At 35.3% G+C, this 16217-nt stretch overlaps 1 protein-coding gene across 6 annotated transcripts in view; it reads right to left on the minus strand.

Annotated features, from left to right (window-relative positions):
• The window catches only part of CNKSR2 (connector enhancer of kinase suppressor of Ras 2), a 209885-nt gene that overhangs the window by 71369 nt on the left and 122299 nt on the right, over nucleotides 1-16217 (minus strand). For all 6 annotated transcript variants that reach the window (XM_072328345.1, XM_072328334.1, XM_072328325.1 and 3 more), the window contains 4 exons: nucleotides 14999-15132; nucleotides 11902-12113; nucleotides 7564-7653; nucleotides 6688-6902 (listed from right to left, as the gene is read on the minus strand). In XM_072328345.1, coding sequence (XP_072184446.1) covers nucleotides 6688-6902; nucleotides 7564-7653; nucleotides 11902-12113; nucleotides 14999-15132 — 651 coding nt within the window. The remainder of the gene's footprint in view (nucleotides 1-6687; nucleotides 6903-7563; nucleotides 7654-11901; nucleotides 12114-14998; nucleotides 15133-16217) is intronic.

Raw genomic sequence — 16217 nt, forward strand, 5'->3', positions numbered from 1 at the left:
TGCTTAATCTCTATCAAAGGGGAGTGACTGAGGGACTAAATCACTTATTCTGCATTAGAAGAAATCTCTCAACTGTGCTATTGTGATTGTACCAACTACAGTTAATACAGCTTACTGGTGTATAAACAATGCTAATACCTACAAAGGCATAAGTCCTCTGTCAGGAAATAAAGGCAGGATGCAACATGAAACGATTAAATGAAATAGATAACAGGAAAAAAAACACAACAACAACCACAGAATAGGGATATAAAAGGAAATTAGGAAATGTTCTAAGCTGGGGGATTTATTAGTCTATAGATCTACATCTCTTGACAGTGTAAAATTACGCTTTCAGAGCATTATGTCATATGCAGTAGGGGATAAATCTATACTGGCAAAGTTGGACCAGATGACCTTTTCAGCAGCACTCTCACTTTTGAAGAATTTCCCAGCTTCATCATAGAAAGAGATTATAACAGGCCATTTTTTTCCTCATGGTCAGAAGTGGGAGATGATAATAGAGTAAATTTAAAGTAGAAAATGTTCGACGAAAGAGTCCAGTTGTGCTTCATGATGACCCATAAACCAGTCTCCACCATGCTTTGCTGCGATAGCAATTCTAGATTTTTCCAAAAATTACAGGGCAAAAAGGAATAGATGCAAAATCTCCCATATGCAGTACCTTCAATTTTGTCTTTAGCAACCAGTTCCCCAAGAAAGAGAAAACTCATAGTTTCAAACTAGTTCTTTTAAAGAGAAGCAATGCAGACATGGAAGTATTCTCTCACCACTGACAGGAATAATATTCCTTGGGAAGAATGCAGGTAACATTCCATATGTTTAAAATAATTAAAAATCTCCTGAGGATATAAACTATTACTATTTCACAAACAGTATGCTTATTCAGAAGTCAAACATAGAAGCTCCATTGTACATCCACTCTCTTGAGTTCAAATGAGTGAAAATCTAGAACTGCCAGAACAAATGTGAGATTACTAAGACTTCTTTACAAGATTATTTCAGTTAATCAGCAGCATTACAACAGAAACAATGCCTTATATCTGGGCAAGTTACTATTTAAGTTACTACTGAAATCTCTGTTTTACCACTCACTTCCAACTTTTTTTACCATGTGAACAGCCAAGCAATGGAACAGACTGGCCACAAGTTCATTTTTGCAGGTTTTTGAGACCTAACAGAAGTGAAGATGAAGCAAAGCTGTTTCACTGAATTCCTTCAAGAAGAAAAAATGGCACCCACTGACATTCACTGAGCCTTGCTTAATGTTGATAGTGAACAACCAGTGGATGTGAACACAGCAAGGTGGAGGGTGGTGCATTTCACCAACAGTGCCATCAAAGCAGCTGTGAAACAGTGGGTCACCTCTACTGGTACAGATTTTTACTTGTGCAGTTTGCAGGCTCATACTGGTTTCTGCAATTAACTAATAATTACTATTCTTCTTAAACACAGAATCATTTTGCTTGGAAAAGATCATCAAGATTACAAAATCAACCTAACCTACTGAGTCCCAGCACTAAGACATGTTCCTTATTGCCAAATACATATGTCTCTTCAGTTTCTCCAGGAATGGCTACTCCACCAGTTCCTTGGGCATTCCTCCAATGAGCATCCTCATTGTGAAGAAATTCTTCTTAATATCCAATCTAAACCTTCTCTGTCTCATTTGAGACTGTTTCCTTGTGACCGATACCCTCCTACCTGCAATCTCCTTTCAGGTAGCTATAGAAAGCAATGAGGTCTCCTCTCAGCCTCCTTTTCTCCAGACTAAATAGACCCAGTTTCATGTATACACTAGATTTTCCATTCTGGTTCTTTGTATTGTCCTTTTTCCCCTTAGTGATTTTTTAATTATAGTTCTTTCCAGTCTTCTCCTATAACAGAAGTTCTCCTATAGCTCAGTTATACTAGAGGAAGCTGACATGAAAAATGGATACAAGCTAGATGCTTATGATGCTGAAGCAAAATTGAGTGTTCTACTCTATGTGAAGAATTTTACCAGCACCTTTGCTTCTGAACTTTTTAAAAGAACTTCAGATGATTCTACTTCATTGATGAGAAAATTAACAAGAACTTGAAGCTGTAGAACAGGCCAAAGTGCTTTCCTTCATTCTCATAAGGCTACAGAAAATGAATAGGACCAGCATTACATACAGAAGAATAGGATGTCAATGTAGTATCTGCTCTGGTCACCCTTAGAGAGGGATATCCCATTGTTTGATTTTGACCAGAGTCCAGCTATGCTGGCCTGGATCTTTACAAACAGTTGAATACTTAGAAAGAGACCAGAAATGCCAGCAGTTCAGACTATTGACTTGTCCTGCTGTGCTGCCTGCCCAGGGATCTACTTGGAGCACAACTTCAGAGTATTTCTGATAAGTCTAGACATAGTGACAAATATTTCAGTTTTACAACTTTCCTTTGCTCATGAAATTTTAATGCTATATTTGCTACTTCCAGTTGAAGTTAGTGTTTTCCTACCTTTACAATGGAAACAGGTGGATATAAAATTGTACTTAGACTTCAAAAAGCTAACTTCTAACAAAGAAACACGGCTTTATTATTCTTTCTACGATAGTAAATAGTCTGAAATTTTTCACAATCATGAACTATTTAAAGAACTCTTTATGAACATCATTTAATTTTTGGACAGTGGGAGTTTTTTTAGCTGGAAATATACAACTGCCAATGCTTATGAACTTTAACTCAGCAAGCATTGTTTTTTCAATCATTTCTTGTGAGCTTATTTTAAAGAAGGAGTTTAAGGCTTCCTTTAATGACAATAGATACCTGCTCATCCATAGGCATTCTGCAAGTTTCAGTATTGTCTTAATAAAATATTTAAATGGAAATGAAAAAATCATGTAGAAGAAGCAATGTTAATTTGAATGCTTACAAAAAAAATGGATATATTTATGGAAAATATTTTTCACCATGAACTTGAGTTAAACTGGACCGTGATACCAACTGCTGGACTTTTGTTCTATATTAATTAACAGTCTGATTATACATAATGTGAAATTAGGGAGAAGAAAAAAGAGGTCCTTCATTTTTAAACACCGCTGTAGTTGGACTACATAATGTTTAAAGGAGAAAGTGTACCAACTCCATCTGTCGTAATGGTGTAATGGCATCCTAGATTTCAGACACCTACTTAAAATCTGTGCAATTGAATTTTCAGTTTCTTCCTTGAAGTGCTTTTTTTTTTTTTCCTCAAGTATCTAAACCAAACATTTATCATTTTTTAAATGCCGCTGTACTTACAATTATAACAAGCCGCTCGTATCTTTCCTTCGTTCTTTTTTTTTTTTCTTGTAGACTGCCTTCCATTATATAGTGTTTATTAGACACCATTTCTATTCATAAGATTTATGCAACAAATTGATGGGTAGCTTGTGCACGCTTTTATTAGAGAACTCATGCATATATCACGCACTCTCTATACTACAATTAAAAGGTTTCATGAATACATGCCTACTGGATTCAAGATTTTTTATAAAAGATGTATTCACCTTATGTTCAAGTACCTTCTTTTCTTTCCTTTTAGGCTTTTTGCAGAGAAGAATAAGAGGAGTAAGTGAAAAACAACAGCTTAGACAAAGATAGCTGTTCAAGTTTTCAAAATTAAGGAGTCTGGTTAAATTGTTCTCTCTACTGAGAGCGTTCAAATACGTACATTTTGAATTGAACTTATAAAAACCATTTTCCTGTATTTTTCACTAGGTAGGTGGGTGGGAAGCATGAAATATCTGGAAACATGTATCAGCCAAGTAGAAAAAACAACTTATTTTTCTTAAAAGTTACTGCCTCATTTCCAATTTATCTCATCATCAGATAAAAACTTATTTTTGCAACAGACTCATAAACAAATGTTCTTCATTTACAGGAGGTTCAGTGAGATCACTGCTGCAACCAGTATAACTCTGCATGTTCAGGCAAATGCAGACCCACCAGATCTGCTGAACAAACACACAGGACTGAACTGGCACAAACGTATGAGAACCTCATGAGAAGTCACAAGAAGACTGAAATTACAACCCTTGCTGAATCCCTCAGACTCATTGCCTCAGTGTCCTCCCTGGGAAAGTAGAGAGTGCATGGCTCTCTGTAGGTGCTGATCACAGCAACTACTAAAATTATTTATTGGAGTTAAAAACCACTGATATGTACACTGATCACATGAGGAGTTATACATTGCTAGAGGAGGAAAGTAAGTTTGTTAAACATTCAAAAATTTCATTGAATTTGCAGGAAAAAAAAAAAAAAGTAACTTTCATTTTATTCCTCTTTTATTTAGAGCAAAACTGAGACATTAAATGTAATGCATGTACATGTGTACACGACCCTGAAAAATACCTTCAGCAAAATGCCTATGAAACAAACCCTTAATTTCTTTCCTGTATCTGATCCTGAACCACTTGTTACTGATGTGTGATCCTCAAAGGGTACCTCTTGCTAATAAACTAAATTTACTTCCAAGTACAATTAAAGTGACCAATAAATTAATGTAATTCTTGGGTTAAGCAATTTTAAATAAACTGTTTATCAGCATAGCAACAAGATAAAAAACTCATTTTGGTTGTTTCACCTGTGACAAGCAATTCTTTAGGTATTGCTGATACCTATGTTAATAAGTGAGTGTACATTAGAAAAGGTAAGGGGATAGGAGGCAGGAAGGGCGAGGGGAAAAGGGCAGTAAAATAAGTTTGCTGGTGTACATTTGAAAACAATTTGTAAGCAAGGCTGCTTTTTCTTGTATAATCCCTTGCTACATGCTATAGGTGGCAATCTTCTCTGTCTATAGCAGCATTATTCTTAGATTAAAAGAAAAGGGTATGGATCTGGATAGGGGCTTTATTATTAACTTGACACAGAACAACTTCTGACTCATTACATAATCCCCCTACTAAATAACCACATTATTTTCCGGCAACAAAAACAAAACACAATGTACCAAGGAAATTCCTATACAGAACAATATAATGAACTTAAAAAACTATAATCGTTATGTCAGAGCTTTCATTTCTTATGCCCCAAAGGTCCAAGACATTTTTAACTGCACCATTTTGTATCAACAGTAATTGATCAGTCTGAACACCTGATTGCACACTAGATTAGCAGCAGCTCAAACAGTTTGCCTTGGCTTAATAAAAACATTAACACTCCATGTTAGTATTTCTTCAGTAGCACTGAAGAAGAAAAATAGAATGCTAGATATCAGTGTATGCTAGAAATGATTTCTTCAGTGGAAAACAAAAGAAAACAAAGTGGAGCAGGGACTATCTATATGAGAATTAAAAACTTCTGTAAGCAGATACAAGAGGTGATTACTTCAGAGATATAAGACACTGTTGGTTTGGTTTCTTTGTTGTTTTTTTGTTTTGTTTTGTTTTGTTTTTTCTTTTATACTGTTTGTATCAATTACATTCTATACATAGAGATAGAGGCAGTTTTTTAAGGCCATTATTGAAATGCTCCTTTGACTACACTGTTTTTGATCATCACAGCAGGCCTATGTCATAAACATAATTCCTAAAACCAGTAATTTAATGCAAATTTAGTATACTGGTGGTCAAGAAAATGCTAGACTACTATACTGCTGTGATCACTTCAGAATACAGGAAACCCACTTTGAATCAGCTGACATCCTTCAGACAACAATTTTTAGTTAATAAACAACAACCACGCACTAAAGAATCACCATGGTAATTTTTTCCCCACCCTTCACTTTGTCTACAGGACAAAAACAAAAACAATTCGGTTATGGGTAGCTTTTCAATCATAGATTTTTCTTTTCAGAGCCATACATAAAAACAGTAGAAGCAAGGAGTGGAAGTCAGTGTAACTGTAAAACCTGATTTTCCTGCAGAAAACCATCACAGTAAAACAAACAAACAAACAAACAAAAAATGAAATATCAACCTGCATACCTAAATGGCTACACAACTCAAAAGGAAGGAGACCAGGAATTGTAAGGGGAATTCATCATTAACTTTGTAATCCAAAATTATTTAACATTTGCAGCAAGGGCCTCCAAAATAATGAATAAAGATAAAACAGAACTGAAACTCTGATAATGACACAGATGTGACCCAAATGCTGAGGAAGCTGCATGGTTTCCATTCCAGGAAATTCAGGGAAAAAAAAAAAAAAGAGAGAGAGAGAGAAAAGATAAAAAGAGAAAGAGTTGCTGTGTGTTTTTAGTTTTACACAGAATTTGCATCATTTCAAATCAAATGTTTCAGAAGTTTCATTCTACATCATATCCCAGTCTGCTATAGCTTCACTATTCCACATTACAGGTTTTCCTGCCATTAACAGGCCTTTCCAGTAGCTACAGTAAAGGAGTTGTCTAATGTGACTCAGTTGTTTAATGTGGCATATTGTGTCAAAATATATTCAGTCAAACTTCTTCTTCACTGTCTATCAGTGGCAAAATAAGTCAGGACAAAGATACCAGACTGCATTTCAAACATAAGATCTTCTAGTTACAGAGTTATAGGTGTCCTGCATTTGTAACGGCATGGTTCTAAACAGAATGCTTTAAAACAAGTTTTTGCCAGAAAAACAGGAATCAGTGCAAGGTTAGCAGTCAAAAAAAGTCTTTAACACAACTACAAAAACACGACAGTCTCTTATAATAAGCATAGAGCAAAAGGTTCCGTTAATATTATTTTTACTCACATGGTACAAAGTGGTCTCCGGTCCAGGTGTGCCAATGACATCTTGTCTCAATGAATCCATTTGTAAACTAGGCAGCAATGAGTAATGACTTGGACTATTACCCTTGTCTCCTTTCTTTTTTGATTTTTTCCCAGTATCCTTTTTGCTATTCCTTTGAAACATGTAGTCTTCTTGGCCTATTTTCTCATTGCTCATATAGCGTAGCAATGAATTTTCTGTAAAAAGAAAAGTAACACAAAGCATAATTATGATTTTTTTCAGGTATCATAATCGTCCTTTCAAAATATATAATAGTCTTACTAAGATCTGCTGTCGATTTTAAGACTTCGTGACCTCTTCAATTAGCAAAACTTATTTGCTTTTGGTGGATATAGCTAGAAAATATTGAATCTTCATTTGAAGGGAAAATTCATTATTCTTTCAGGTTTCTAGTTTTGCTGACAATGAAAACTTTTATGAAAAGTCACATAAATAAATTCTGATGTTGTCTTGAAACTTTCAAATTTCAGCTGTGGCACACTTACGATTGTATGTATAATCTTTTTTAAAAAAACAGATTCTAGATTAATATAATTGACTGTGTTCTTATACATTTACAAGTTAACCTGCTTTGAATGTTCAGCCCAAGCTTGTTCACTGTATTATTCACACTTACCTTTGAATGTTATCCCATTATCTACTAGCTTTTATATGAGGGATCTGCTGAGATATTACCAATGGTTGTGAATTTAGGAAAACTCAGACATGTCTTTCAAGTATGTGTCTGATCTTTCCTTACATTCATGTATACATTTAGTATTCACAGCCTCCTGTGGCATCAATTGAAGCACAATAAAACCCATAATGCCTTGTACAAGGCACATCCAGATCACTTACCTCTCCGACTATCTCGTTTGATTTTATTGGGATCTTCATAATCCCCCACCCAGTTATATTCTACTGGCATGGAAATAGGCCTTAGTTTCCCTAGAAACAGAGGGAAAAAAAAGAGCTCATGCACCAAAAGGCAATATTAAAGTAACATTCTTGAAAGAAAGAAGAAATTAAGTGTTAAGCCGCTACTCTACAGCATTGCTTATGAAAGGGGATCCAGCATAGCCTCTGAACCAGAGATTAAGTCCAGTTTTCTTTAACAGACAAGATGCAGTTAAAAGTATTTAATGGATTTTTTTTTTTTAAACTTTAGAAAATAAATCCAGTGCTCTATAAAATCCTCACCAAACTGATAGGTCTGAGACTGAGAAACACACTGAAATTACTTAGTTTGCCTTTCATTGAACAATATCTGTTTATTATTCTGAAAGCCCGTGGCACACAAATATAGAAAACTGTTTTAAAGCATATATAGAATGAATTGTTGGTAAGTAAATCACATCCACTTCACTAAAATACCTTTACAAATAGCATTTTTGCTGGGAGGTTTAAAAGATTCATCTGTCATTCAACATAAATGAAACAGAAAACCTCTACATACAGTTTCCTTTTGAAGCATTTCTTCCACAGAGAGCAAAGTACATTACTACTGGAAAGTTCATTTAGATTTCAGATGACAGCAAGAATCAGAGAAGCTGAAGACTACGATATCTTTTAAGCTTTGATTTGGAAGCTGCAGAACTGATTTTTTAAATGATGTCAACTATGATTGCTGCTTCAGATTTCCACAAATACAGCTGGAAATTCAGTGAAAGTGAGCAATGCAACTTAGTGGGGTTACTTAAAGCGAACTATGATTTTTTTAGCAAGTTCGGTAGCATGCTGAAGCAAAAATTTAACTTGTAAAGTGGCACGGCATATGGCACAACATCCATCTCACAGACTGAAAAGAAAACTTTTTCATAAACAACATCAGCCTTTGCTTTTATCTACTGGTAACAGAACATAAAGGGATTTTTCTTTTTTTATTTTTTGTTTGAAAAGTATTAGAGCTTAAAGTTAAAAATACAAGTTTTGTTAGCTATATATTGGAAATCTTCTGACATAAAGATCATCATTTCTATGCTGCTTCTTTGATGTTAAATTCATGATATGGTGAAAAAGAAAGATATTTGATTATGGTGAAATATATTTCTACAAATATTCAAATGCATCCACTTAATAAATAATAGCACCTGCGGGAAGCTCACCACTACCATGCAACATAATGATAGAAGGTTGTGTTTTGTTGTTGTTTTTAAAATTTTTAAAGTATTGTAATGAACTTGGAAAAAAAAAAAAAAAAGCATACGTTCTGTATAGACAACAAGATCAGTTCACAAATACATAATTACTCAGAATGTAAATCATTTATGCTTAATTTTCTATTTATCAATTATTTTATTAGTTATGGGCACATAATTGTGTTTGAAGTCAGTGAGATTTAAAGTACACCATTCATAAGTTGTTTCTTGATTGCACGTGTATTATCCTTGCTAAGAAATAAGATAATGGCCACTTTTTCTAGAAATATGAACTTATCTTCTATGTAAGAATAAATTCACAGGAACCTATGGAAAACACTTGAAAAATTAAAAAGCCACAAAAGATAGAAAATCATGTAAATTGGGACTGTTATCAGAAGCTACAGTCTTAATAACCTTTCCATAGTATCTCTGGCTGTTGAATTTATGTATGTGCTTTTCTGGCAGCAAAACTGCAATGACCAAATTTGTTTCTTTCCTTACACTTGATCTTCATTTGTCTGCTGCTTCTGGTATCTCCTTCACGTTAGCCCATGTGAAACCCCTGAATCTGTTTTGCTTGTTGACTACACTCAGGAAAATTTCATTGCTGGGTTGCAAGCTGAGGCATTTCAAGGCCAACTAGCAGCAGTTACACAACAGCTGTAAGCCAGTAAGAATATGAAAAAGAAGTTTCTTGGCTAACAGTGTCAAGGAAGCCAATAGATTCCTCAAAGAAAAAACATGGAGGACCCTGTTAATCTCTCACAAAGGAGAACTGAAAAGTATTTAAGAAAATTAATGCCACCAGATAATTAATGATGAGTATACACTGAAAACAACTATTGCTATATTTCTTCGAACTCTGTTTGACCTTCATTAATAGGCTATTGTAAGCCAGAAGGATGTTATTTGCCAGATTTTTGTGAAATCCTTAGGTCATGCCTAGCTGCAAATGTGATGTTAACAAATGGCATGTGGGAAACTTCTGAATTTAATGCTGGAATGGTAATATTTTTAGATAGCATACTTAAGTGAGAATGGGCTCTGTTATGTGAATTTGTTAAAAAAGAAGTGAGATCAAAAGTGAAATGCTGTATAAGAAATGTGTTAAAAAAGTGACTGATTTTCAGTAGTCTTTGATCCATGTATTTATAACCCTTTCAGCTAATAGGAAAATATGCTACAAAAACTATCCTATAATAAAATAATGAATTCAGCAGTCCTTGAACAAAGTGTCTTCTTCCCTCTAGAATACTAGTATTAAAATTTAACATCTGGAACAGGGAGTACATCTCTGTTAATGGAACTGACTATATCCACTAACGGAAATACAGGAGTAATAAAATTAATATATCAACTTTGAACACTTAGCATTTATTTCATACAATATAGGCATGGTTTAAAAACATCTGAAAGCACTTCAAAATCAAAAGGATACCGAGGATTTTGCAGGAGGATTGTGTGGCTGTGTGGAACAAGTGCACTTTAAGAAAATACATCCTTTAACCTTGTGCAAGCACACTGCTTAAAGTCCTGAGGATACTTTACATAGCTCAAGCTCAGTTTGTATCATGGTTCCCAGCTGATTTTGGAGCTTGTCTGCATGATGTACCAAATATATTCTTCCTCATAGATTAAGCCTATCATCTTCGCAAAGGGATATGACGTCAGGATTACTATTACAACCCCAAGATTCAGCCTATGCTCAGTTTAATAATTGAAATAACATAGCAAATGGGGTGAAAAAACATTCAAATGTGTGTAGAGGTAATACCAAGGCTGTCAAAATAACTTTTATAAAAACAAAATTTCCTCCTCATTTTCTCCCATTTACTAACAACTCTACCATTGAACAATTCCTTGTATAGCAACAGAAAATCAGTTTTCCCAGTCCAAAGCTCAGATAAGATGTTAGGTAAAGGCAGAGTTCCAATAGATTCCAAATGAAAATAACCTAGAGAACAAAGTTCTGAGGAGAAAAGCTATCATCAGAAATAGTTTCAGAGTTCTCATGATAAATAAGTCAAAATCCAAGGTATGTAAGTACCATGAATACACATGTGCATTTACATACAACATTCTTTCTTGGACAACACACAGCCTTATAAAATAGGTACTGCTATATATAGCAAGTCATCACTTCCCATATAAAGAGTTACAGGATGTTGAAACAGTATTACAAAAAAGAATACTATCAGTCATACTTCATTTCTGAAATAGAGAAAAACAAGATCTTTAGAGCATAGCGCAGCATGAAAGCAATATGTCATCTCCTTGTTCATGTGAAATGGTTTTGATCTTTAAAATTACTTCAGTAATTTTTTTCTAATACAGAATTCCTAAACCTATGCTACCAGGGAGCAAGGAAAGGTGATGATATTGCCTTCTACCAGGATTCGAACACGCTTATAAAGGTATTTGTGAAGATATAGTTCAGAAGATGATACAGGGACAAGTGGCTTCCCTTTTCTGAAGATCAGTGAAGTCCCAAGAAGGGGCAGTCTCTGAATAGAGGTACTGCTTCATTGGATGCTAACCCTTAAATGGGAGTGAGCAGGAATGGACCCAGAGGCCACCTCTTCTGGTTGCCCAGGTGCATTGCTTGCACTAGTGTGTCCTTGGTTAGCCATGCCTTCTCACCTTGTACTCAGTCGCTGATTCAGGCCGTGACCTAGCAATCCCCATTTGGTTACTTCAACACTTATATTGAGAGCATGAATTTACACTGCGAGTTTAGCATAAATGCATGGGCTTGTGCCAGTTCTTCTGACAAAATGATACTGAAAGGTTATCTGGAAAACTAAGCTGATAAAATTATGGAACACAGATTCAGAAAAATCACCAATAAAAACCTGGATTTGCCACCCTAATAATAGTAATACATATATTCTTGTAGAAAATAAGCATTTATGTTGCAATTAAATTAAGGCTGTACAGAATTCTTAGCACATTCAACAGCCACTGGAATTATTTTTGTGCTTAAATACAAGAGCAGATGTATGAAAAGCCCTAAAATCAACAAACTGTAATAATCCATGTCAGATCGATGCCATACCATATGTTGGTGTACTCTCCCTCCTTCCAGGACCACTTGTTCTTCCCTTGTCATATTCATAGCAGTATAAAACTGCATCTTCCTCAACAACATTAAAACGCTTTCGATACTCTTGGTCAAGAAATGAGTTTGGAGATTCGGATCCTGTATGAACTGGTTTTCCCACTGTATGTCTGCCAACATCATCACATGGGAGATTTCCTTTTTCATCCCTTTAGTAAATAAGAGAGATTTTTTAATATACAGAAATAAGATATTCATTTTTTTAAAATGTGACTGTTTAATTTTAAAAAAATGAGAAAATGTCAGTATGCCACACACACAGCAAATATATAAAACTGGCTAAAATCAGGATCTCATATTATATATGCATATGTAGATATGTGCAAGTTATCTCATGCATCTTTGCTCATTTGCTTCCATTGCAGACTGTATATTAATGGTTTCTTTAAAAAAGAATCACACAAATAAAGGTGATGTGCAGCTATTCTTTTTACAATGTTTTTGCTTGTTTGTTTGTTTTTAATATACTAGCATTTAGTAACTTAGGGCAAGGAAATTATGTTGACTTTCACATGTGCACTTCTAAATCAAATAGTTTTTTCAATCAATAGAATTTTTGAATCAAACAGTTTTAAGACATGGCTATATGGTAAGAGTGGATAAATTCAGTCTAGTTTCTTACTAACTAACCTCAAAGAAAGAAGAACCTGTAGGCATTTGATACAGTTCTGTAGAAGCCAATTTGGGCTACCAAGATATAGTAGGTATACTCATACAGAAACAAAAAGAATACATGATACTTTATCATGAGCTGCTTTCCCAGGTCAGAAATTTATTGCAAGGAACATGCTGAACTACCTACACAGAGAACTCCAAGAAGGTTGCTTTCTCCTTGCACTAGGTAAAGAAGGGCTCTGAAAAACTTCTGGTATGTCTGTGCCTGGATATAGACGCAAAAGAGCTAATCAGAAAGTAATTTCTGAGCAGCAAAATGCATGGGAGGCTGCTAAGAGAGTAGTTGCGGCAAACACTGCAGAGCTTCTGCCCCTCTAGACCATCATGTAAATACAATGCTGACCCATACTTCTCTTGGTGCCCTGTAAACTCGCATCCTCACAAAGCAAAGCCAGGCAGCCACAGTAGAAAAGAAAGAGCCATCCTGAATTGGACATGGCCCCGAAACTACAGAAACCTTCTCCAGCCATTTTACTTACTCTGCTAGGTTTTCCCATAGCAGAGATGGTGCTGCTGAGGAGGACTGGCACAGCCCCATCAGCACTATAAGCTCATTATTGTGGCAGTGTTGGGGGACACTGTCTATGACAGTGGTAAAACAATGTGGCAGGTAAAACAATGAAGACTGATGTATCTTCCAAAGGCATTCAACAGACATGACCAAGCACTAATTTGCTACCTGCAGTTGTCAGTAACCATCACAAGAAAAGGATGGGTCCTGCTATTTTTGTGTGGTTGTGCTGGCAGCTGTAGCATCTGTGGGTGTCATCACTAGGACAGCATGGTTTGGGGTTTTACAATTTACACTAACATATCAAATCTTTTATTCTATTCCAGGAATGAAAGGTGGGCATTTCACTTTTAATTCTCCCCTTGGAACAGCAACAACAAACTGAGAGACAGATTCTGAACATTTTGATAATACCCCCAAAAAAGACATGCTTAAATATAGTTAATCATAGACTAAAAAAAACTGATGAAATGTCAAAACAGATCATTCAGAAACACTGTACTGTATGTGGCAGCTTTGTGAAATGAACTACATTAGGATTTATCTGGCAAAATAAAAACTGTGTAGCTTAAAGAACTGGTGCATTAAGAAGCATTATTTAAGATGTTATTAATAAATAGTCAAAATGCATTCTGGAGGTACCAGTTTCTAGAGCTGAACTTAAAAACTGCTGAACTATGGATATCTAATAAAAATACTTCAAGAAACAGGATTTATTCCTTATCAAATAGCAGAAACATTTTTGAGGCAGGAAACATGATCAGCATCAGTACAAAGGCATTACATGTTTCAGGTCAGTAGAGTTTCAGCTGCAAGAGTGACAGGTCTTTGCCATGTAACCATACATTCAAAGAGAAACCAAAGACTGTTTTGGTTGAGGTTTCTTTCTGCAGCTTTTTGTTTGTTTTTTAAACTCCCTAGAAATAAAACCAGAATAGGCAGCATATAAAGAAGAGATGAGGAAGGAAGATAAGACTCAGCTTATGGCTTCAAGAAAAGCACATCATCCAAATCGTGAAGTAGAAAGTCACTTTTTGCCCTGGAAGGTTTATTCATCTCTCTGAAGAGTAAGAATTAATCACAGAATCATGATTTCTCCCCCCCACAAGGCAATTTAATTTGCCACCTACCTCACTCTTGGACAGCCCCCAGGAAATTCTTGTCAGCATCAGGTCACAGATCTTATTAACTGTCTAGTAGAGTTACTGGTAGCAGTGCCTAAGAAAAACTCAGCTACCAGAAACTCAGGTACAGGAAATTCAGATACAAGAAAGAACATGCTGCCCTTACCATGTTTGTAAGAATGTAAACTAAAAGAACAGCAAAAAGTAATTAAAAAATGCATTGACTGGACATTCTGTGTCTGATACAGAAACATTAAAAATTCTGGTCCCTTGCAAATACGTCTTTAGGCTTCTGGCTGGTTACTGCCATCCCTATGGTTACAGCTGTAATGCTCTCTGAATTTTAGGAAAGCAACATCTGTGTGTATTATGAAATTATACTGAATCACTTAGGAATGTGTGAAGGTAGGTCAATGAATCCCACACTAAGATGTAAGCCTGAGAACTGCTCATATACTAATAAAATATGTACCAAAAGGAAATTAGTACAGCAGAACAAAGTAGAGCTCTCACTGTCAAAGCTGCAAAGTTTCTTGCTTTTTATCACAGCCTCCATTGTCACATCATAGCTCTTAGGCAAGTGTACAAACTCTTTTCACAGCTACATATATGGGGGGCTTGGATAATTTTTCTCTTTTGAAGTAGAACAACACTGTAATAGGCAGTAGACTATTCCACATTTGAGAAAACAAAATACTGAATCAGAGTATTAAACATTTTTTACCTGGGAACATAAGGTTCTGATGGAGGAGGTGGTATATAAAGATCCTGGAGTGCAGAGCTGTCTCTTTTTGTAGGTGTGCTGATAGTGCTGGATGGTGTAGCAACACTGCTTGTAGGACTTCTGGGAATAAGAGGCTGGTTCAAAAGAGAGAGAGAGAGAGAGAGAATCATGGTTATCCTAAAATATTATTTACTTGTAACTGAAATAACAAATGAAATAAAATAAAATCTCTACAGCTTAGAAATTTAAGGAAATAGCAGTTCTAAACTATTATATGATTTCAAACATATTGAAAAAAATAACACCTCTATTTAGGGATGTGCATCTATGAATGGACATGTATTGTGCTTATAAAATTGGCTCATCTGATCATATCTTACTTTTTTCCCCTTTGCACTGTAAGATTATTGCCAATGCACATAAAAATAGTAATTAGTAGAACCATTAGTGAAATCTTTATGAGTAAACAGCATATAGAATCCAGTGAATTGCTTAATTTAACTAACATTATAAAGAAAAAGCCTAGTGTTTGCAGTAAATGTTCATAAGTAGGCATTACATTGAATGCCTTCTTCCCCCATCTGTTCTACAGCTTAAGAATTAGTTGTAAAAGCTCAGTTTATGTCTGCAGGTGCTGTAAAGTCAGGTACAGCATCCTCAAGAGCACCTCTGCTATGATACTGAATAAACTGGAAATTATTATTATTATTCACTCTCCTGGGTGAACTCATCACAAAGTAAATCACAGGCAAAAAACAAAAACAAAAAAACCCTGTACCCTCCTTGCAGAATAGTAATGCTTTCTAGCTACCTTTCCCATCCAAACATGATCCTTCCTCTTAATCACATCTTTATCTCTTTCTCAAATTAAGCATGACTTTCTCCTTCAACTTAACTATCTGCACTAGATAAATAATGACCATCCATTTGAAGACTTTATTAAATCACCGTAGTACTGGAAATTGTTGCATGATTTGCTAGTACTCTCTATACAGATGAAAATGCAGAAAAACAAAATGAGAAGCAAACATAGAGTTCTCTAGTCTAATTATCTAATTAATAATGTCTGCCTTATGCTTCTTGGCTGTCTGATAGCTGAACAGAAGAAAAAAAACAAAGAAAGCACTATCTGCTTGCACCCTAAAACTTAAATCTCATATTAACGAAATACTGAGTTTTGTTTTGTAAGAGTACATTCTCTTGCATTTTTTTGGAAACA

Source organism: Excalfactoria chinensis, chromosome 1 (assembly GCF_039878825.1).
Source record: "Excalfactoria chinensis isolate bCotChi1 chromosome 1, bCotChi1.hap2, whole genome shotgun sequence".
NCBI classification, from domain to species: Eukaryota; Metazoa; Chordata; class Aves; order Galliformes; family Phasianidae; genus Excalfactoria; species Excalfactoria chinensis.